Below are 21,195 nucleotides of genomic sequence, written 5' to 3'. Positions count from 1 at the left end.
TTTCCCCCTCCATGCAACAAAAACTCAAGGGTGGCCTTCAATTGTCATCTATCAACACAAAGATGCTTCTGTTTCCATTCGGTTTGCTCGCTCTCCTCATTTTTTGGGCGAGGTTTTGAGTCAACTCTAACAGTCTTTTTTATCCATTTCCTTTCTGATCTTCTGTAAATAATTAAATTGGGCAGAAAAAAGAGACATTTTCTTTATGACCAACTCTTAAAAAAGTCAGAAAATGTGTTTTGGGACAACTTTGCGCTACATAAATCTGGCCGTTATGCAAGAAGAAACCCACTGTTGGAAGAAAGCAGACAGAGGTTCATCGAGAAGTGGAAGAGGTCAGACATGAGCAAAATGTAACAAAAAAATAAATTAAAAAAAGAAATAAAAGTGCACAAAAACCACAAACACATCACCTCCATGGAGGGAAATTGTGTCCTTCTGCAGAAACAGGTCGGCTGATTACCAGTGATAGAAGCATTATTTTAATGAATTATGAAGGGCAGCTGAAAATATGCCCGCCACACTTTTCAGGTTTTTCTTTTCTAAAATAAATTTTAACACCGTGTATGTTTCTTCCCCCTGCCCCAAGTTTGGACATTGTCAGTAAAATACATTAGAGTTGTCGAAACATGAACAAATTTAAAGAATGTGAAAATTTTAACTGAATCTTAATTTCTTGAAAAAAAACCCTAAATAAAACAGTCAATATGCGCCTCCTCAACGCAGTTCTCCTTCCCTCTCCGCGCATGCTCAGTATCTTGACTCAGCTTGGCCATCAAGCGGTCAGACGACAGATGGACGCCCAGTAAGAGAAGCGGTCCGCTCCGGCTCGGAGAGGTAAGACCGAGCCCACCCGGCTTCCTCCTGGCGGTCCCCGCGGCCTGTCGGAGCGCACTGGGTGGCCGGAGATGAAACACCGGCGGAAGGGTGGCGAGGCTGCGCGCTTCGCGGTGACTCGCTAGCAGCGGTTAGCTAGCTGCGAGGCGTTCAAGTGACCGCAGGACGGCTCGTTCCTGGCGGCTCCGGGAGGTGTGGGGGGTCGCGTGAGCGTCTGAGCCGCAGCTCGACTTTCTGTCATGGGAAGCATCCGCCGAATTTGAAAGCTGGGCCAACAAAGTCTGGCGTCTCCGAACAGTTTCGGGTTCAGTTTGCCTTTCGGTGTGTCTGGAGCGAAGTTTTCAGCACGACGGACAGTTCCGGGCCGAAATCCTAAAGGAATGCGGCTCAGTTCCTTTTCTCACAGCCGTGGGATGTTCAGGTGATAAACAGCGAGATAACAGTTAGCAGCGCCCCTCCGCTGTTTACTCATTAGGATTGTATAGCGGCTTGCAAAGTTAAACTTTTCCACATCCTTTTACTTCACGGCCACAAACGTTTTTGTCCCTAGTAGTGCTCTGTATTGAACCCCACCAACTCTCTCCAGTCGGTGTTGAAGAAAGCATCCCCGCACCATGATGCTGCCATCACCATGTTTCGCAGCTGGGCAGATGTTCTGGATGATGTGCCGCTTTTAGTATATGCTAAAAATGTTTTAAAAGTAAATGTTTTAAAAAAGCTCCAAACACTGATACAAGACTGTAGTTTTTTGTGGCTCGCTCTTTTTCCATTTAAACAAACAAAAAACTGAGTGATTTACTTTCTTTTACTAAACATTTTGTCATTTAAGAATAAAAATCAAACATAGAAATAGAACAAGTAAGCAGGTTCCTCCAGTTTTGGACATATTATGGCGAAATCTCTTATTTTTTTTTTACCATTTTAGTTGTGAAACAGCACCCTACTGACAGGTGAACCTCTAACCAGGTACAGTCTTTCATTAGATCCTCTGCTCCAAAGCAAACTGGTCAATGAAGACTCCACACAGCCACTCAGAAATGGGTGAATCATCTGTGGGTGGTGAGAGAGGGAACCTCAGGCCAATAGTAGCTTTCAGACATTGGCATGCAAAAGCGGCTGATGATGACGATGAGTTCACAGGTCACAGTGCATGACGCGTCTCTGCTGGGATACAGGAACAACCAACTCTTACTTTGCTTGTGTTGTTGCTGTGGTGTAAACGCAGACGTCAGTGTTTGTTTGGCTGGATTTGATGTGACGATCCAATGGAAACTGTGAGGTTGGAAATGACATCATATTTTTTTTCAAAATACCCTGTCAATAATCACGGTGGTAGCAGCATCATCTGGTGGGGGCGGGGGTGCTTTTCTTTATCGGGGAAAATGGACGGAGCTAAACGCAAATCAATACAAGAAGGAAACTTCTAAAAGACTAAAGAAAGGGCCGGAGTTTCTCCTGCTAATGAAATGGTGACCTTTGACAGTTAAATAGAATAGTTTAAAAGAAGAAGGAAACCTTGTCAAAGTTTTGTTCCCAGTCTTGAAAACTCTTGAGCTATATCTTTATTTTTTTTTTTGCAAAACATTACAGGGAAACCTTGTAGAACCACCAGCTGTGATTGCAACACAAAGGTACTTTGAATTGAGGTGAATTTGCACAGCTAAACATGTCACAATAGACAGCTAATCAGTAAATCAATTAATCGCATAATAAATTCAAATGAGCTCGATAATTTCCATTTTGATGATGAATACTTATTTGAATGGCAATTTTCTTCATGGAATTACGCACATTATTTATGGCTTTGGTTGTGTGTGGCATTCAGTTCCATTTTATTTCTTGTTTTCAGGTTGGTGCGTTTTATTTTCAATATTTAAAATACCTTCCGGTTCCAGTGTGGTGTGTTCTTTACAAAATGAAAGTCTGCTGTTTCTTTGATGGGGTGAACTTGCATTGATATGCCATTGTGGACTGTTATTTGAAAATGGTCTCAAAAAACAACAATACCATCGTTTGTCGCAGTAACTGCTGGGGCAGTTTATCGTCCGGATACAACATGCACCTGTTTACTCTTTGTTCTTACTCTAGCTAAAGACGTGAGCAATGGCGCTGTGCCCTGACGGTTGTACATCCGGATCAGGAGGAGAATCTTCCAGCAGTGAGGTGAGCTTTCGATTGATTATCGATCGAGATAGATAGATTACAACTGAGAACAATCGACTGGAATTGCATTTGGCGTATTGAATATTTCTGCTCCCATACTCCAACCAAGTCTGTCTGTGTAGAGTTTGGTTTCTTCGTATAGTTCAAATCATATCCAATTCACTTCAACAATACTTTGCTGATCCCAAAGGGAAATTAAATGTTGTTGGAACTCATTTAATTAAACCGTTATAGTAGACACTGACGACTGTAAGAATAAAAGATTTCCCATAGCAGTCTGAATTACAGCAAAATTTGAAGAAGCTTCTGACTGAAGACAGGCTTTGTACAGTTTCCATTAAATTTGGCATAAAAATGGCAACAGTTCAGAAGTAAAGCATCACATGGGCAGTTTGTCATGTCGCGTACTGCAGTCACTCTGGTCATGATGCTGTTCCAGGCCGGTTCCAGCTGTCTTCAGTTTGGGGTTCGCTCCTATCTGCATCACTTCTATGAGGAGTGTTCGTCCTCCATGTGGGACAGGGACCCAGAGAACCGGGGATCAGCCCACAGCCACAGATCCGCCCTGTGGTGGAACTCCGCTGTCTGGAAGGTAAACTCACTGAGCTCTGCTAAACGTAGCCTTCTATGGAAGCCCTGAAAGACCACATTTTACTTTGTTCTTGACTTGATTGATTAAACTGTTTGAATGTTTTTTTGTTGTTTTCTTCCCCCTTTTTGTGTAATATTTATTTCCTAATGTGGAGAATTAAAAATATTATTCTCCACTTTAGGAGAATTATAAAAAAAAATTGACCACATTTGGTAAATTTTTGCCTGGGCAAAATTGGACAAAACCTGTTGGGGGGTTTTTTTGCTATAGAATTTAAAGAAAAATATATATATGTTTATATATATATATTTTATAAGGAGAAAAACATAACTGGTCAAACTATGCAAATCAAAGTTACCTTCTGTTATCGCCTGCTACCTCTTATTGCCTTGTAGCTGTTAGCGCCTATTTGCTGGTAGCGTCTGTGAACTGTAATCTTCTGCTAGCTGTTATCTTGTGCTAACTGTTCTCGAGCCTAAGAGATTGTGTACTCTGTGCCTTTTCTCGTCATGAGAGACTCTCGACATGTTGAATGAGCCTGTGGTATTTGTATCATCCAGGGGAGTCCATGCAGACTCCCTGCTTTATTTTTCCCTCTCTAATATGGTTAACCTTTCATAATAAGAGCCTGGGAGCTCCATGCAGATAGCACAACCTATAGAAATGACCTCTTCAGCTCTTTTTGTGTATTTGCTGACTACAGGTGTCCTTGGCTCTGGGTCTGCTGATGCTGACGGCAGGTGTTGTGTCTCTCTCTGTCGCTTACTCCGCCCCCCACAAAATCGAGTCCTTCGGTGAGGGAGACCTGTTCTTCGTGGACCCGCAGGCCATCAGCTACAACAGGGGTCTGTACTTCAACACGGCGTCCGGGATCGGGCTGTCGTGCCTGGGCTCCGCGCTGGCTGTGATGGGGGTGGTTGTCTGGGTCCTGCCCAAGGCCAACCTAAAAGAGCGGCTGTTCCACCGGTCGAGGGAAGCGGCTCAGCGGGGGGAGCCGGGCTCGAAGTGGAGGGGATTCAGGGATGGACCGGATGTGATAACTAAGCCGCCAGATACAGGAGAGGCGAAGATGCCTTTTATTCTGGCTAAAGTGAAAAACGTGCAACCCGCTTCCTAGAAAGAGGCACAGTATCTGATTCTGAACCCTTGTTTACATCGCTTCCCTGTCGTTTCTGATCTGATTTTGTTCTGTGAAGTGAATGTTTGTGACTCAAAAGATCAGAAAAACAGTTCCGCCCACTATAGACTCACACATCCTGGGTAGTGCGTTCACATTTTAAGAAGAAAAAAAAGTCTCCCTTCAAAACACATCAAACTTTTTACATTTTATATATGGAGTCCCTAATTTGGACTAAAAAATGACTTTTTTTTTCTTTTTTATTACTGAAGTTCTTCTAAAAATAACAATCAATTTCTTAAGATTTCCTTCAAATGTTGTTTTTTTTTTTTAACAAAACTTTAACCCATAAGTGGGTTACTTTATGAGTCCTAAAGAACATTAGAGCCATTAGAGTTCTGATCATTAGAAATAATCACAACAGCTTAACTCTAACAAAAATGAGACCCAGAGAAAGAAATGACCCAGTTAACGTGAAGCAGCAGAAAAACAGCTATTGACTGTGGGATGTAATTTGTTCAGCACACAACGGTCATAATTATAATATACATACGGTAACATACCAGATTGTTGAGTGCATACTCTATTGACTGATCAAACACAATAAAGGTATTGGTACAATGCAATTTTATCTTCTGAACAGAGAGTTTGCCCTACCTGAGATAATGTTTAACTACCACAAACAGTATTCACAACAGATGTATTCCTGCAGTTTAAAGAACATGTATGCCACCATACTTGGAAATTTTTTTTTTTGTTTTGTTTTTTTCGTACTTGTAGCTCATGATAGTTTCATTGATAGCACCACCTGTGAGACAAAAAGATTGAGCACAAGAACTGAGACGTCAGCTTTGAACGCAGAAGTCACCTCGATGAAAGGATGAATAGAAAAGTGCTAAATAGAAACTAAAAGTGTGTCAGGAAACAGATGGATGTTTTAATTTCTGCTCCAGTTCAGTGGTGCTCACATTTCCACTAATCTGCTGATAGCGGTGCTGATTTTCAGCTCTGCGGTTTAGTAGTTTTGCTGGCTTGAAAATGTTTAGCGCATTTACCTTCCCCTAAGTAAATTTTTCCAGATAAATCTCAAATTGATTATTTACTGGACTATTTTGTAAACTTTCAGTTAAATTAAGTTGAACTTCTTTGTTGAAGTTTTGGTTACCCACACTTCATTCATGCTCTTATTTTGAAGTGGGTGAAAGGTGTTTAATCTGCAGCTATGTTTCTTTTCTTCACATGCTCTTTTTTTTTCTCTCCCTCATAGGAATTTTCTTTAAAGTAAAAAACACATGAACAAAATAAAACTGACAGTAGAGTTCAAGATATTAGCATAAAAACTATAAGTAAGGGCATTATACAGTGGTGTAAAAAAACATGTGTCCGCTTTTTCATTTTATTTGTTTGTGCGAACAAATATTTATGATTATTGCTTTAATGTTAGGGCGATTAGTTCATTGGAGACATGGTCAGAAGTGTAAGAGTGTTTTGACTACACGCTAAAATCACAGCACCATCTAGTGGCCTGGCATGACAACTACAGCTGACGCAGGGTGTCTTTGCGGCGGCATCTAAACATGGAACTTTTTTCCCAATCAACATCTGGAAATACCGGCAGTTTCCAGACTGCGGTCTCATGTGAACGTAACCTGAGTCACATGGTCGGTACAGTCAAACAGTCTCCTTCATTTGGCTCCTGCACTGAATAAAAGTAATTGCATCTGGCACATTTTGTCATGAGTAAGAGTCAGATGGAACATTTTAAGAGACAAGTTGTTTTCTGTTTGATTAATGAGATTTGCTGTTATGACCTGACGGACAGAAAAATTAAAATCCCACAATGAAAGAGCATATTTTCCTACTCGACGTACTTTGTGTCTCCAAAGCCAAAACCTGTCATCACCTCAGTCGTTTAGCTGCCGAATCCCTGCTCGAGAAATCTGCCTCGCCTCTGACACAAACCACGTTGAACATCATCACTTATACATTTGGGATGTTCCTTATCATTCCAGATGTTTCGATAATCCTGTCAAAAAGAGAAACTGTTTTTGCTGAATGAGAAAAAATGAAATCCAGCCTCCTCAGCTACCTATTCTTAAGAAGCTCAAACACTTTCTACTGCACAGATAGAAGCAGAGAGTGCTTACTCCGTCCTTTCCTGCCGTTTCACTAAGCAGCTTCAGATTCATTTGATGTAATACCTTTGGAAAGGTCTTTTCCTCAAACACATTTCACTTTAACCAAAGCAGGCAGTCGCGCTCTCCGATCCCAGACGAGATGCCATCGCTCGTATACGCTCTCTGTTTTAGACAGATAAGACTCCGAAGGCAATTGTGAGGGGTTTTTTTCTTTTTTGTTTTGTAACTTAAAATATATTTGTCATCCAAAATGCTCCCATTTTAACGGGTAACATAAGTTGTTTTCATGGTAAAGAAGTGGAAATCTTTTTGCAGCTGTCAAGAAATATGCCTGATTTAAAAAATGTTAGCAGACACAAAGTGAGTTAACTTTAACCCACAGCAGCATATTTTTAACATCCAAGAAATCCACAACCAGACCGCTATTGCAGGTCACTATGGCGACCTTGCAAATTGCACTAATTGGTTATAAGTTTTACACAGTTCAAATCATTCGTCTCTGTAATTGTTTTGTCTTTATTTCGTTAGAATTACATCCTAATTGACTGGATAGTTGCATGGAGCACGGCAGCTGTTTACTGCCACGTTCAAATTGACTGATAAGATTTAAAAGACATCGAAAGTCACATTTTCAGTCAATCTGGGAGTTACAAATCTTTTCCAGCATTTTGTGATGTTTTATTTCATTTTTTTGAGAGAAATCTGAATTCATTCGACAGATCAAAGCTGCACAAAACAAGGAGTCTCATTTGGAGACTCCTTGTTGGTGATTGGTGGATATTTTGCATCACATCACCTCTTGTCCTTACAAAGTCTTATAGTTAGGTAAGAATTATCCAAGATGGAAAAAAAAAAGAACGTATGACGATTTGACTTGATTTCTTAACAAAAACTACATCAAATTGAAAACGTTACCAGAAAAACTAAAACTAATCTTACTGGCTCTGCCTTGAACTAATCATTCCCCTCAATAACCTTATCAGTCTGCCTTACATTTATACTTTTTCCACCAACGTGCTTCTAGTTTAATGAAGATTTCATGAATTTGTTTCAGTGTCGCTCTTTTAACAGCAGCATTTCATTCCACTTCAGTTTTGGGGGTGGCGGCTGGCTTTTGATTTTTCTTTGCTTCAAGAGCTTGGCCGTAGATATCCTGTTGTTTTCAATCACTCTCCAGTGATGCGGAGGATTCAGTGGATTTTACTGAGCAGCAATATCTCCATCCTGACTAAACGACTTGGTTTCATAAGCTTAGTGGTTATTCAGGCAGTTGTTTTGATTTGTTTTAATTTAGAAAACAGCAGAAACATGTTTCTACACGTGAACTTACTTCAAATCTCCTTTGAACTGAGGTTTTGTTTAATGACGCTCTGTAATGTCCCATGTTCTTTTGTCAACCTAAGATTTGGAGATTATTTTATTATCTGTAATTTTTTGTGTGTGTTTTTCCATATATTGTTGGATATGAAATGGAAAACTTAGAAAAGGCCAGACTTTTTAAAAATATATATTTTTTAAAATTAGATTGGATTTCTTTGAGAATTTAGCACTTTTGTTTTTTTTTTTATTTTGTGAGATATCAAACATTATTTTAAAATAATAACTATGACTTCCACATCTGCTACACAGAGGACCCTGTGTGAGACCCTCATCGGTGCGGTGACACGCAGACGGAGGCTCTGGATAAAAAAATATTCATTAACCAACCGGTTTTACATTTTCACACATCTGCGCTAATGTTCAGTTTTACTGTATGAAACACATGTAGAGTCAGGCATGCTGCCACTCACCCAGTCGCCCCCACACACACTGTAATTTGTAGTCTTTTGACAGTACCACCTATTTTCTCCCCACTGTAATCTGTTGCTGTAATTGCCTGTAATCTGTGTATCTAGGCAACAGTTGGGCTTCAAGTGCTCTATTTTGAACTCAGAACAAAATCTCTCTCCTCATTGGTCCTTCACACCCGCCATCTCTCTTTATCCTCACGTGAATCAGATTTGTTGTTTTCAGGTGAAAACAGTCGTAGCGGTGAGGTAAACCACCTGTCCTGTTGGGTCCTTCCTGTTCGCTGGGAGTTGATGGTTAAAAACTATAAATGGTGAGACCGCCGAAGTGTCGGGATATGCTGCAGTTGTTCAGGTGAAAGGGACCATGTTTCATCGTTTGCCTTTTTATTGTTTTCCAGAAATAAAACTGGGGTTAGCAACAGCAGTGAAAAGCAAAGAACCAAAAATAAAATTGTATTCTGCATACCAAGTATTTCTGTCATTCTTTTGAGTTAAAAAAAAAAAGAAGAATGAGATGTACAGAGACTTGCAAAAATATATCCCACCACCTGTTTTTTTATTTTATTTATTTATTTAATTAATTTTTTTGCCACATTGTTACCAGGAATGTACCGATTCACTTTTTTCACTTCCGATACCGATATCTCAGATTTAGCATCAGCCGATACCGATCTGATACAGAAAAGCAGTGCTGAATTGACTTAAAACAGAATACAGAAATGCACCACTCATCAAAAAACAACCAATCAGAGCCAGGAGAACAGTCCTAGCGCTGGCAGTCATGCTCATGTACATGCTTCTCACACCCTCATACTTGCTCTTTTCTAAGCTACAGCTAATGCTAGCTAACATAGCCACTGATGACGGCAGAAAAAACGGTTTTCCTGTAATAAGTTTCTCCTGATTTTCTTTTCCCGCTCAGCTCATGCCTTCCCCTCATACTTGCTCTCTTTTCCAGCTATAACTGAGCCACGACAGAAACGGCTGTAAAAATTTTTTTAACAAAGAAAAAAAAAAAAACATTTTTCTCAAAGTTACATTGCCTTGTATTTATCTTTAAGGACGGTAAATACAAGGCAACTGCGTACATTAAAATGCAGAATCTTGCTACAAAGACTAAGCCAGACATGCACAGTGAGACCTTCGTACAGACCTGGGGTCAAATCAGGATAGTAACTGGTGGGATGCTGCAGCTCAGCAGAGCAGAGTAACTAAAAGGTTGTGGCATTCAATGGTCTATGTTTACATCTAAGCGTTAATAGTATTGTAGATTTCCCAAACGTTGGTGGTTTTGTTTTGTTTTTTCAAATCAAACTATGCTTAAACTTCATGCCAAGTTTTCAAATAAAAAAAAATTAATTTAAAGATATCCAATTTTAATGCTGCAATCTATCACACCTACCTCAAAAAAATTTAGTTCTGAAATCATGATTTCCCCCTCCCACTTTGTTTCAGGAAAAATGCACACAAATTTGTTTTGATTTGTTTTTTGTCGACCCATTCAGACTTCGTCCAAATATGTAGCCATAAAGAACCAAAACTCCAATGTGTTTTGATTTGACGCAAGTTAAAAATTGAGGTTTGGTTGGTATTTAAAACAAATTATTAAAATTATTATGGTTTAACGCTTTTTTAAGGGTTTTTATGGGAGTTTTGCCATCTCTGTAAACATTGATTAGCTAAACTGACGATTTTAAGCACCAAGTTCCATCAGTCAAACTTTAGGCTGTTTGAACTATATCAATTCAAACTGGAGTGGGTGAGCTATATCCTTTGTTTTCTTTTACTTACACAACCGGTAAGAATCAGCAAGATGTAAAACATTAAACATCAATGCTACAAATACTGTATGCAAAGTGTTTCTGTATAACGTGGTTGTGAGGTAAGTGTGTGTGTTTATGAGCTGCTATATGCCTGGGTTGAGTACATTCTGCTGCTTTAACGGGATGACTCACACTCTTGGATGTGAGTCATCCCGTCTTGTCTCCCAAGTCGCATACGGTCAGGAGAGACTCTTAATGTTCGCCAGTCGAGACAGAATGTGCTCAGACAGTTAAACGCAATCCATATTTATTTCAGGTCAACACTTTATCCTCACAGTGCTTTTTGTTCTCCACTTCTTTTGACCGCTGAGGCTTTTCACTTCTTTTGTTATTCCTCTTTTGAAGCACTTTAATTGAATCTTATTGCGTTGGAAAAATATCCTTGAAATGAAGAGAAAACATTGTTCATTAAAAGTGTTTTTTATCTTTAGTTCCTTTATGAATTAATTACCAAATGCAGTAATGTGGAAGATGCACATTTTCCCTCTTAGGTCTATTTGTTTACCTTCTGAATGATAGTTGGTTGTGAGGCTGTTTGTTCGCCAGTGTTTTCTGCTGTCTTTACAATAAGAATGCATTTACACCAGCCCAGTTTAGTCCACTTTAATTGAACTTCACTTCATTTGTCTAGAAATTTTGGTTCGTTTGGGGAGGTGTAAATGCGCAGTCGAACTCCCAACGGGGACCAAAATGGCGAACTCTTATCCGCCCAAAACGTAGGTCTCTGATGCATAGAAGTGCACTCTGGCGCAATTTGAAGGCAGATGTGAATGCCAAGCAGACAGCAGGCCGCTCCAAAAGTAGGAAGTGAACTACTTTGCAGGGCATTCTGGGTAACAATGACTAATAAAAAAAATCCTTCCAGCACCGGCAGAAATGACTTGTCGTCTTTTATCAAAAACAAGAGAATCCAACCTAACATCTTACACAGCTCCTATTTTTGTTTACTTTAGTGAAGAAGGAAGTTGCACCAGAAGCTGTCTTCTTGGTGCAGCGCCCCCACAGGCAAGGAGGGGAACATGTTTGGTTCGTTTAATGCAGGAGCTGAAATTTTGTTCAATTTGGGCCTAAATTGAACACGTCTACTGGACTATCAAGTGTGAAAACACCCTGATATTAACTCGATTTATGAATTGGGTAACCTCAGATTTGTTTGCGCATCTAAAAATGAAAGGTGGCCAGCTTTTCCTTTCAACCACTTTTGAAAGGAAAAGGTGTGCTGCTGAAAAAGTAGATGTACTACTTTTTCAAATCATTTTCAAAAATACTTTATTGATCTTAAAGCTGAATTAAATGTGGTTGTTACGCATATTAATTCAAAATTCTTCAAAGTTATTGTAGATGGTGGTGGCTATCGGCAGGAAAGGTCTCCTGTAATGGTCTGTATTGCACCAAATATTTTTTTTTAATCTTTTTTACTTTGTGTTGGTCTACTAAATGAAATGTTCATAAAATTCATAGGATGTGAATACTTTTCCAACATTAAAGTTGCCATCTGTGTCACAAAAAGAAATTCCCAGGTTCTCTGTTCCTGCTTCATCCTTCATGTTGATTTCAACTGGTAAAGCTTTATCAGTAAGTGCGCCTGAGGAGAGTGAAACCTGAAAGCAGAGCCAACGTTTCCTGTGAAGATGGAAGCCGGCGTGCTCCACCGACCGCAGAACCTCAGAGAGTGAGTCACGCTGTTGTGGGAAGCTGAGGATTGTGGCTGCCGTCTGGGCCGATGATTGGCAGCTACCGCTGTCCAAATGTGCCGGCGTTGTTGTGTGTGAGCAGGGAGCTGCTTCCCTGGCTTCCTCTGAGTCCGCTGCGTGGATGTGGTACCATGACATCACATCTGCTGTTCACGTTTGATATTACAAAATGCAAAAAGTCCTCCAGCCAAGCAGTTACCTCCTGGTGTGCTGCTGCTTGGGGGGGATTATTGATGGCGGCGTTTAGTCTCGAGCCAGAGATATTTCCAACTGTTTCCTGCTCTCAACAAACACATAGAATTGTAGAACATTATGTAAATTATCATCTGGTCAGCCCAAGATTGTAGGTGGTGTAAAATCTGATCACTGTTTCCATGCCAGGTTGGCCCAGATACAAAAAAGAATCCTGAATTAAAAAGCTTCCAGTGGTGAAATGGTGCTTCAACCAAACTTTCTAGTAAGCTTTTTTTATTATTATTTTAAAAAGAGCAGCTCCTCTATGCTTTGGAGATTACTCACTATCAGGTTTTTTGATCTTGAATCCAATCACTCATGACGGCCAAACACTGCCGATCACTAGAGATCGATCGATTAGTTTTCAGACATTATCTGTCTTATATTTGAAAGTTTTAATACGTACTATGTAAAATCTTGTTTGTTTTAGTTATATGCTTCAGCTTCGCCGCCAGGTGGAGGTTGAATGGCGCTATGTCTGTAGCAGCGTAGTGGCGCAAAGCCAGCGCCTTTCCCACCACTGCTGCCCCGAAGACTTAAATTATTTTTGGGATTATTTGTTTACCTTTCTGACTGTGATGCTAATCTGGTTGAGTGTTGGTAGTTGTGCGCTGCTTTACCTCTTGCCTGATCGCTCCAGATGTCCTGTTTTTCTGCATTGAGTCTTGATGTCGCCAAACTCCGTCAAGTGTTTGTTTTATATTAGATTCGTTGTGTTGATGCATCGAGACGCGCTTCAGCCCCGAGGCAATTTTCCGTCACAACAGGCAAACTTCTCCATTCACTCTGAGTGTTGAAGTTCCTCACCTCCGTTGAAGTTACTGCGTGTTTGCGCAGTGTGACGGAAAGAGGAGATGAGCTGCACATGCAAGCTCATCTGTGAAGTGACATACAGGTGATCGATTTCTGTGATCGGCAACACAACACCGTGATCGGCGATCACCGATCATCCACTTTTTCACGGAAATCGACCGATTATGATCGGTGGTCGATCGATCCGCACACTTCTCTGGTTACTTGATTATGCTAAAAATGGAACTATGTGCCTGGAAAACGCTTCTTTTTTTCCACTCAGCTTTTGGTGTTGGTTTTAATGTTTGAATTGTTTCTAGTGTTGTTTTAAAGTTTCACATAAAGTTGCATTGTATCGCAAAAAATTCCAGTAAAATACACTGAGCTTGTTGATTGCGATGAGTCAAACATGGTAAAAACATCTGCAAGGTGCTGTGATGTAGAAACCCACATTTTAATCTTCCTTCAGTCACTGCTGGTTCAGGGAGGAGCCTGGTCACACAGGTTACCAGCTTAACACTCACCAGCAGGCAAAGGGAGAGAGAAGCCAACCATGTAACAAGGTTTTGAATACCACATAGAAATTATTATTATTAATAAGTTCCAGAATGACTGACAGACACTTGGAGATCATCCCGGAAACAGGTGTTAGTGTGCAGTAATAGCTCCTGTTCCTCTGATCCTTGTCAGTAAATGAACGCAAGACATGGAGAAATGACCAATGAGTATCAACAGCATCTGTTCCTTTGTTGTTTGTATGATCTATGAATTCTGGTAATAGTGAGACCTCGGTAAAAGGGGCATTTTGGCAATACGGACAGTTTTTTTGTTGTTTTTTTATGTCTGCCCTTGATGTGAACCTTGCTGTGATGTAATCTCCTGTTCGAATGGCCTTGGAAGAACGCTACATTGTCCTGAGAAATGTATGGGAGTGTGTATCTGCAACATATCCTGATATACTAGAGTCTGCAAAACCACAAAATCTTACCAAGTATTTTTGGTCTACCTCTTTCACTTTCTAGTGAAAATACCTTAGTATACCAGAAATAAGACAGAAATAACTTACTCATGGGTTTTCAGCAAGATATAGGAGCGTGTTTTACATCAATAATTTAATATTGATTTAAAAAAAAGTAATTTCACTCGCAGATTGTTTCACTTGCAAGATTTTTTCCCCATTTTATTTGGAATAATTATTTTTTTCATAAATATTAAGGAAATATTGACTTTAAACAAGCTCCAATTCCTTATGAAAAATTGCTTGTAAGATATTTGCAGTAGAAATGAGACCAAGATTACTTTGTTTTTGACATGACATGGACATCATGAAGGTTAATAAGTGTTTTACAACCACGGTGGAACCAAAGCAATTCGAGATTCAGTTCTTGGGGACATACTGTACGTATTTGCAGAATGTTTAGTAGAATGTTAATCTGCGGTATTCGCGGATCATTTCAGTTGAAGAAAATTTTGTTTCTGGGTTGCCTCTCACATCAGAGTAGACGATGCGCTGAATGAAAATAATGAAATATGAACTTCATTATGGCTTCTGTACATTTGAATGGGTGTGAGACGAGAGGTCTGTTTGTAGAATGCGGGTGTTGCTGCGTTTCATTGCAAATGCGCACAAAATATTGTCAATACTTCGCTGATGTCGTAGAAACACAATTTTGCAATTGTAATGTTTCCCTTAAATCATACGAATAAGTTTGTTCACGTAGCACGTCAGTAAAAAACATGCTTTACCCTAACCTTAACCCTAACCCATGATCTTCCAACTACTTCTGGTCGTCTTCTGCTTCATGGTTTGCACCAGCGGAAACATCTGATTGTTGGTTATATGACTCATCTGATGCGAAAAATTTTACTATTGCAGTTTAGCAAAATTAACTAATATAGATACAGAAAAAAAACACCTCATCCTGCTGCCAAAACTTTTGATTGAAAAACAAGGCTTTTTAAAAAATTATTATTCTTTTAGTGTTTCCATTAAGCAAATTTATTTTTCAATTTGTACAAGTTTTTTTTTTTATAGGGAATTTCTGAAATAAATCTCAAAAGATCTATTTCTTGGCAGAAATGTACTCTTTTGATATCTGCAATGGGCCTAATGTTCCTCATGTCCCCCCCCCCATAATCCAGGTAGAAATTAAAAATGTTCCTCTAAAGAAACCAGAGATGCATGCACAGGTCCAGTACAAATGAAGTAGCAGCAGGCAAGCACAGCGCCGATGAGCTCATCAGAATTGCGCTGAAGAAACGGTTACGGTCGACCACGCTGATGTCTCACACATCACCACATGAAGAGATGTTATTTCCATCTGCAGCCACAGCTCAATCTATCCACACGCGGTGGCCAAATTCCTATCCGAGGAGCATAATGTTCAATTCATCACCATGAAATACTCTACAGTAGGTCACAGTACGTTGCACGCATGCACAAGGCTGATGGTATGTACAGTAGGGTGGCGGCGGCCGGGTCAGTGGAAGAATGCGTCTCTTGAGAATGTTTCTGCCGCTTCAAACTGGTGCGCTCTGGCCGTTCCGCATGCACATAATTTAACAGGAAGTTCTTCACATTTAAAAAGCCCGTCGGCCTGAGCTGTGCTGATGTTCCGCCATCTGAAGATGAAGAAGTCCTGCTGGGAAGAGGAAACTCCAACGTCCAAGTTGGAGTTCTCATCAGTTGTTGGTTTTGACACGTCTTTGATTTTAACATTAAAGATTTGACAAATGGAAGAAAAAGGAAAGAAAAAAAAAGAACCAGAAATGCATTACTTTGCTTCAAATGAACTGTTCAAACAAATACTTTCCTTAGAAATCTGCTGTAGCAATTTTGTTTAATGGGTGAAAGTTATTTTAATGGCAATATTGGCATGACAGCAAAAGCTTAACACCAAATACCTTAACAACCAATTGTTAGCGATGAGGTGTGTTAAAATCTGCAAAAACTTGAAAGTAGGGCTGAAACGATTCCTCGAGTGATTCAAGTGCCTCGATTATTAAAATTCCTTGAGGAAAATTTAGCTGCCTCGAAGCTTCATTCATTTATGTTTTATCATTTAGTGCACCGTGTTAAGGGCCAGGTTATTACTTGCACTGCGCAGCGTTCTCACTTCCTCTTGAGTTGTTTGATGGAAGCTAATTGTTAGCAGCATAATGTTCAGTTTTCAAGTTCGGCCTCGGAGGATTTTATTGATTGATGAACATGTCTGGGTCTTTGTCGTTTTTCGGGGGACCAATAAGCATCCTTAAAACGACTGGTGCAATGCCTGGAGTACAGCAGCCTTTCTCCTCCAGGAGCTGCCACCTGGTGGTGGGGAAGACCACCTGTATTTATACAGGTGAGCGGATAGACTGAACACTGAGGGCGGCTGTGCATTAGATGATTAACGTAACTGTAGCTTTACAGACGAACCAGAAAATGTATCTCATATCATCCCGGTCTCAACAAATGTGTGGCAGAGTGCATTGCGGCGGCACGTAGCTGGTAGATGTTTCTGTGTGTGACAAACGAAGGTGTCAAATCCTGTCGCTAACATAAACACGAGAACTATAAATGTCTGGGCAAGGTGAGAGTTTATCTATTAAATTGACTGAAAGTGAATACATGAACGAAAGCTGGAATATAGACATTTTTTATAAGCACATTTGTGAGCCTGCCTCTTTATTATTAAATGGAATATAATTTCAGATTTTTGTACAGCTTTTATTCTGGTTAACTTAGAACGTGAGTCATTAATATTGCTGCTCTGGGATTGGCTGCTTTCAAAATGCCAGCCAGCATGTCAAGTACCATTGTGTCCAGGTATTTGAGCACAAGGCTGCTTTTTCTTTGAAATGTTTTAGCAATGCTCTACTAAAAACCCTGCTCGGTTAATCACACCAACCAGATGTGCAAATTTGAAAAACTAAGACATACTACTATGTTTAGTATAGTTTTTATTTTTTGAGAGAGAGAAAGAGAAGATCATTTCTGAAAAGGCAAGCTTCACTTTTTAGGTCAGGTTAGATCCTGTCTCTCCCTTTCAAATTCTTTCAAACTTAATCTGGTTTGGTTTTGAAATGCTCTAAAGTCTTTGTGAAAAATTTGCCTTTTTGTGCTCAACTTCTTTAAAGAGATTTTTATATAGATTAGAATGAAAGAGAACTCAGTTTTTGTGTTTGTAGAATTTGATCTGCTTGTTGACATTGGGTCAGATCAAAGTACCGCATGAACAAAACGATTTCTCTCAAATCACTCGCAGTTTACTTGGGGTGGGACCAAGTGGATCAAAACTTTGTCGATGCTGAAAACAAATTTTCACTTTTTCTCTCATTCCCCCTGCAGTTCTTGCCAAAGAAGACACCGGAAGGCCTCATTTGGGAATTCTTCTCCACATTGGTTTTTGACTTCATTGTGAGTTCTACAACTTCACCACATGCTCTGCATTTCCTCTTAAAAAGTTTCCAAGAACTCAGAATGGTATAGATCTGGGTTTTACAGGAAGTGAATAATTTAACAGTGTTGTCAGTATCTAAAACTATGTCACAACTTTTGAAAGATATTAAATCAGCGTTTAGCTTTGGAAAAATCGAAAAGTACCCACCCATATCTTTAGAATGCGGGGGGCTTGGGGTGTGTTAGCGCAAAGAAAACTCAGTTCACACCTTGATCTTGATCTTTACCCCTAATCAAAAAACACCTTCTTTGGGAGCAGTGAGTCCACACAATGGAATATGTGCCAGGAAAGTGGTTCCCACAATGCATCAAATACAGGATACACACCCACACCCAACAGACTTCTAGTGGCTTTGATATGAACCAGTGATGTCCCTCATGCTGTGATATCACTGACTGATTCATCTCCCTTTATTCCCAACTTCACCAGAGCAACCCACATTGAGACAGACGAACAAAACTGGATTACATACCCCAACAATTCTGGACTTTCCAGCAACACAGATCTGGATAAGTACAGTTTATTTTATTCTGCCACTTCAGAGGTACGGTTTACTTAATTTAAAAAATGGCTGAAGATGGTAGTGATCAACCTGTGCCTGACGAGCTTGCCAGCATTTTGGATGAAAAAACTTCTGTCGACAGGATGCGTGAGAGTCTGGAGAAAGAAGATGCAGAACTGAAACAGATTGTAGAAAGTCTCAGTAGAAAGATGGAGTGCTCCAAGTCTAGCGGAAGTGCTTGCAGGCGACCAGACCTGCAAGCAAAATGTGACATGCTGGCAAGTGGAAACAATGCACTCCATGTGCATTGTGCATTCTGGTGTCTCTTCGTGCAGCACATGAGGAGACAGAGCATGAATACACGGACATGAGAGATGCAGTGCATTGTTTAGAAATGCTCCAACAATCTCTGAAAAGAGAACTCCAGGAGCTTCGGATGGACTTGAAGAAGGCACAGCTGACAGTCTGGTGGACAGTCTCGGGGATGAACTGGACAATCTCCAAAGGCATCATGAAGCAGACTGTCAAGAAATCCAGAACCTAAGCAGGCAGAACTTGGGTTTGATGAGCAGGAGCAGCAGGAGAACCAGAGAGTAAGATTAGCTGTGGTAGGAGTTGGCAAGAGGGTGGGTACAGCTGTCCAGACAATGTACCGAACGGGAAGATAAAGGTTAGTGAAGGCACCGTGGACTTTGGCGAGCGAGCAAGGTCTTGCTTCTGTTGTTTCTGATTACTAGGTAACCAACAACTGTTGCCATTTTGGATTGACACATTTGTGAGGTGAAAAATAAAGATAATACTTATGTGTAAGAGTTGTTGCTGTATAAAATGTTATTATTCAGGGGTGACAGTCACAGTCGGTAAGAAACAAAGATTCCCATTAAATTCCATAGGAAATGAATGCAGGTCATTGACCCAGTGACAGAAGAAAGGGGTAGTAATGTAAAACATGCTATTTCTTAATGTATAAAAGGTGAGTTAAAAATTTGAATTGCATGATATTAGAAACATGTTTTCTAAGGAACACCTGGAATATGAATTGATGAAAATTTTTCTTTCCAAAGATATAACAGAAAAATGACCTCAAAAAAGACCCACTTACCCATTAGAGGGTTAAAAAACGAATGATTGTTTATTTAGTGATTATTGGCCCGGGCAGTTTAAGAAAAACAGAAAAGGTCCATTAAAAGAATAAAATATAAAGCCTTTTCTGCAGTCAAATAACGTCTTCCCAGGTGTGAAAGCATAAGCTCAACAACAAACCTGTGAGCTGGCACTCTGCATAAATTAACAGCACAGGTGCACACCAGCTGTTTGCTGTTTTCACTTTCAGACACCTCATATAAAAAAAAACACTCAGCAAGAGAAATTACAGCAGCAAACACATAGAAACGACAAAGTTCAACGTGCTTTCTTTTGTTTTGTTTTTTAATTCAGGGGCAATGGAGAAGCGAGTTGAAACCTTCTAATTTTGCGTCGGTGATATTACTGCACCCGTTGCCTCCGTCCTGATTGAAGCAACAACTCACAGCTTCCCTGCTGGCTGTCAGGAGTCAGTCATGCAAAGAGCGAGAAATAAGTGAGTGAAAGGAGGAAAGTGTGACCAGCTGAGGGGAGGCACAGAGGAAGGATGTGGAGGGATGGAGGTAAATTAAAAACACTTCATCACAAAATAACCTCAGGAACACTTTCAACATTAACATATTGATGATATAAAACAATGTTAGTCTATACAGTATGGATTTTATTATCCGCTTTAATAACTTGCAAAAAAAAAAAAAAAGCCTGTCTTCCTCATCTGTTTGATCTACTCTGTTGTTCTGCTGTGGTTAAGTATTTATGAGACGGAGGTGACAAAGAGGGAGCTAAATTCACGGCTGCAGGTTTGAAGGTTTTGAATGATTATTTCTTCGCAAAGGAAAGTATTCAAATCCATGAGTCGTCTGCTTTATATCCTGATATCAATCATCAAAATATACAGCAGCACTTCCATTTCAGTTTGGGTGTAATCTTGTCCATCACAAAATAAAGCACCTTCAAAATGTACTAAAAGGGCAGCTTTATGTAAGTATGTTAATTTCAGTTGTAAAAATGCTGTACATATAAAATACAATTTGTGATGTAAATTAATTTCTTGAAATTGGGCCTCTGTCCCTTTAAGAACCTTCTGCTCTTGCTGAAACTACCTTTAGGACGTCATCATAACTTGGCTCCTCTATTAATCTTTTAACATTTTTACCAGCGTCTCATTCAGAAGTAGCTCATGAAATAAGCTCAGAATGCACATTTCCAGCAGGTGCTAATTGCTGCTGGCTAGGCTGAAGGAGCGGAGTGGGGGAGTCACAGGGGAGGGCAGTTCTGTGAGCTGGAAGCACAGAAGTTTGGAAACTGAAGCTCTAGGTCTCGAAGTCAGGTCTAGGCCCAAAGCAACACTCAATATATGTTTTTTGATGAGGGAAAAACAACATAATATCAAATAGTCACTTTTATGAAACATTGCTCTTTTAAAATGCTGAAAATATCTAAAACTCCGGTGAATGATCATCGACCCTGAACCCGAGCTACAGTGGCGTTGTTTAGACTGAAGCCTATTCCTTTGTTAAGCTGGTCTAGCCAAAGTCCAGACTGAAAACCAATTGAGGAATTGTGCTTAGAAAATCTAAATATGCTTTTCTGAGTTCTCACAAACCGATCTGAGTTTAAGCTAATTTGAAAGAAGCATTGACGAGATATTTTGTCTCCAAATTTGCAAAGCTAGCAGAGATACACCACAGCAAAATAAAAGTGTAACCATAGCAGTGATGCACTCCTTTTACTCTAATCTAAAAGATAAAATGGGAATAAAATACTTTGTGGTTCCAATGTGGGGTGTAAGGCAGCATAACCTAGTCATCTGCTAGCTTTAATGGACAACAGAAGGCAACTGGCATTTCTGATTCAAACAACGAAAGACAAATACGGGTTTTTCTGTTTGCAAGGTCTCCTTTTCCTCTCCTACACAGTGTTTGAAGATTAACTTTTTTTTCTTCTTCTAATCTCAGTCTACTGACGAGTAGCGTCCAAACCGTCAT

General features: G+C 40.0%; 1 protein-coding gene across 2 annotated transcripts; it reads left to right on the top strand.

The window, feature by feature from the left end:
• The first annotated feature begins 755 nt into the window (after positions 1 to 755).
• nrsn1l (neurensin 1-like) lies at positions 756 to 9,100 on the top strand. 2 transcript variants are annotated; one of them, XR_008607751.1, is made up of 5 exons: positions 756 to 837; positions 2,926 to 3,000; positions 3,440 to 3,592; positions 4,296 to 8,948; positions 9,036 to 9,100. XR_008607751.1 is itself a non-coding variant. In XM_055056004.1 (4 exons), exons 2-4 carry the CDS (start codon positions 2,941 to 2,943, stop codon positions 4,707 to 4,709), a joined length of 627 nt encoding a protein of 208 aa, XP_054911979.1. In that variant the 5' UTR covers positions 756 to 837; positions 2,926 to 2,940; the 3' UTR covers positions 4,710 to 9,100. The 2 variants fall into 2 exon arrangements, 1 of the variants encoding a protein (XP_054911979.1); XM_055056004.1 differs by having other exon boundaries at positions 4,296 to 9,100.
• Positions 9,101 to 21,195: the final 12,095 nt, after the last annotated feature.

This window comes from Poeciliopsis prolifica, unplaced genomic scaffold (assembly GCF_027474105.1).
Source record: "Poeciliopsis prolifica strain line A6 unplaced genomic scaffold, Auburn_PproV2 SCAFFOLD043, whole genome shotgun sequence".
Lineage (NCBI taxonomy): Eukaryota > Metazoa > Chordata > Actinopteri > Cyprinodontiformes > Poeciliidae > Poeciliopsis > Poeciliopsis prolifica.
This window is presented reverse-complemented; position numbering and strand designations above follow the sequence as displayed.

Bases quoted from the DNA above. Each gene is read 5' to 3' on its own strand.
- nrsn1l (XM_055056004.1), top strand. From the start codon at position 2,941: ATGGCGCTGTGCCCTGACGGTTGTACATCCGGATCAGGAGGAGAATCT. The intron at 3,001-3,439 runs GTGAGCTTTCGA...ATGCTGTTCCAG, and splicing joins GAGAATCTTCCAGCAGTGAG to GCCGGTTCCAGCTGTCTTCA. The intron at 3,593-4,295 runs GTAAACTCACTG...TGCTGACTACAG, and splicing joins GGAACTCCGCTGTCTGGAAG to GTGTCCTTGGCTCTGGGTCT.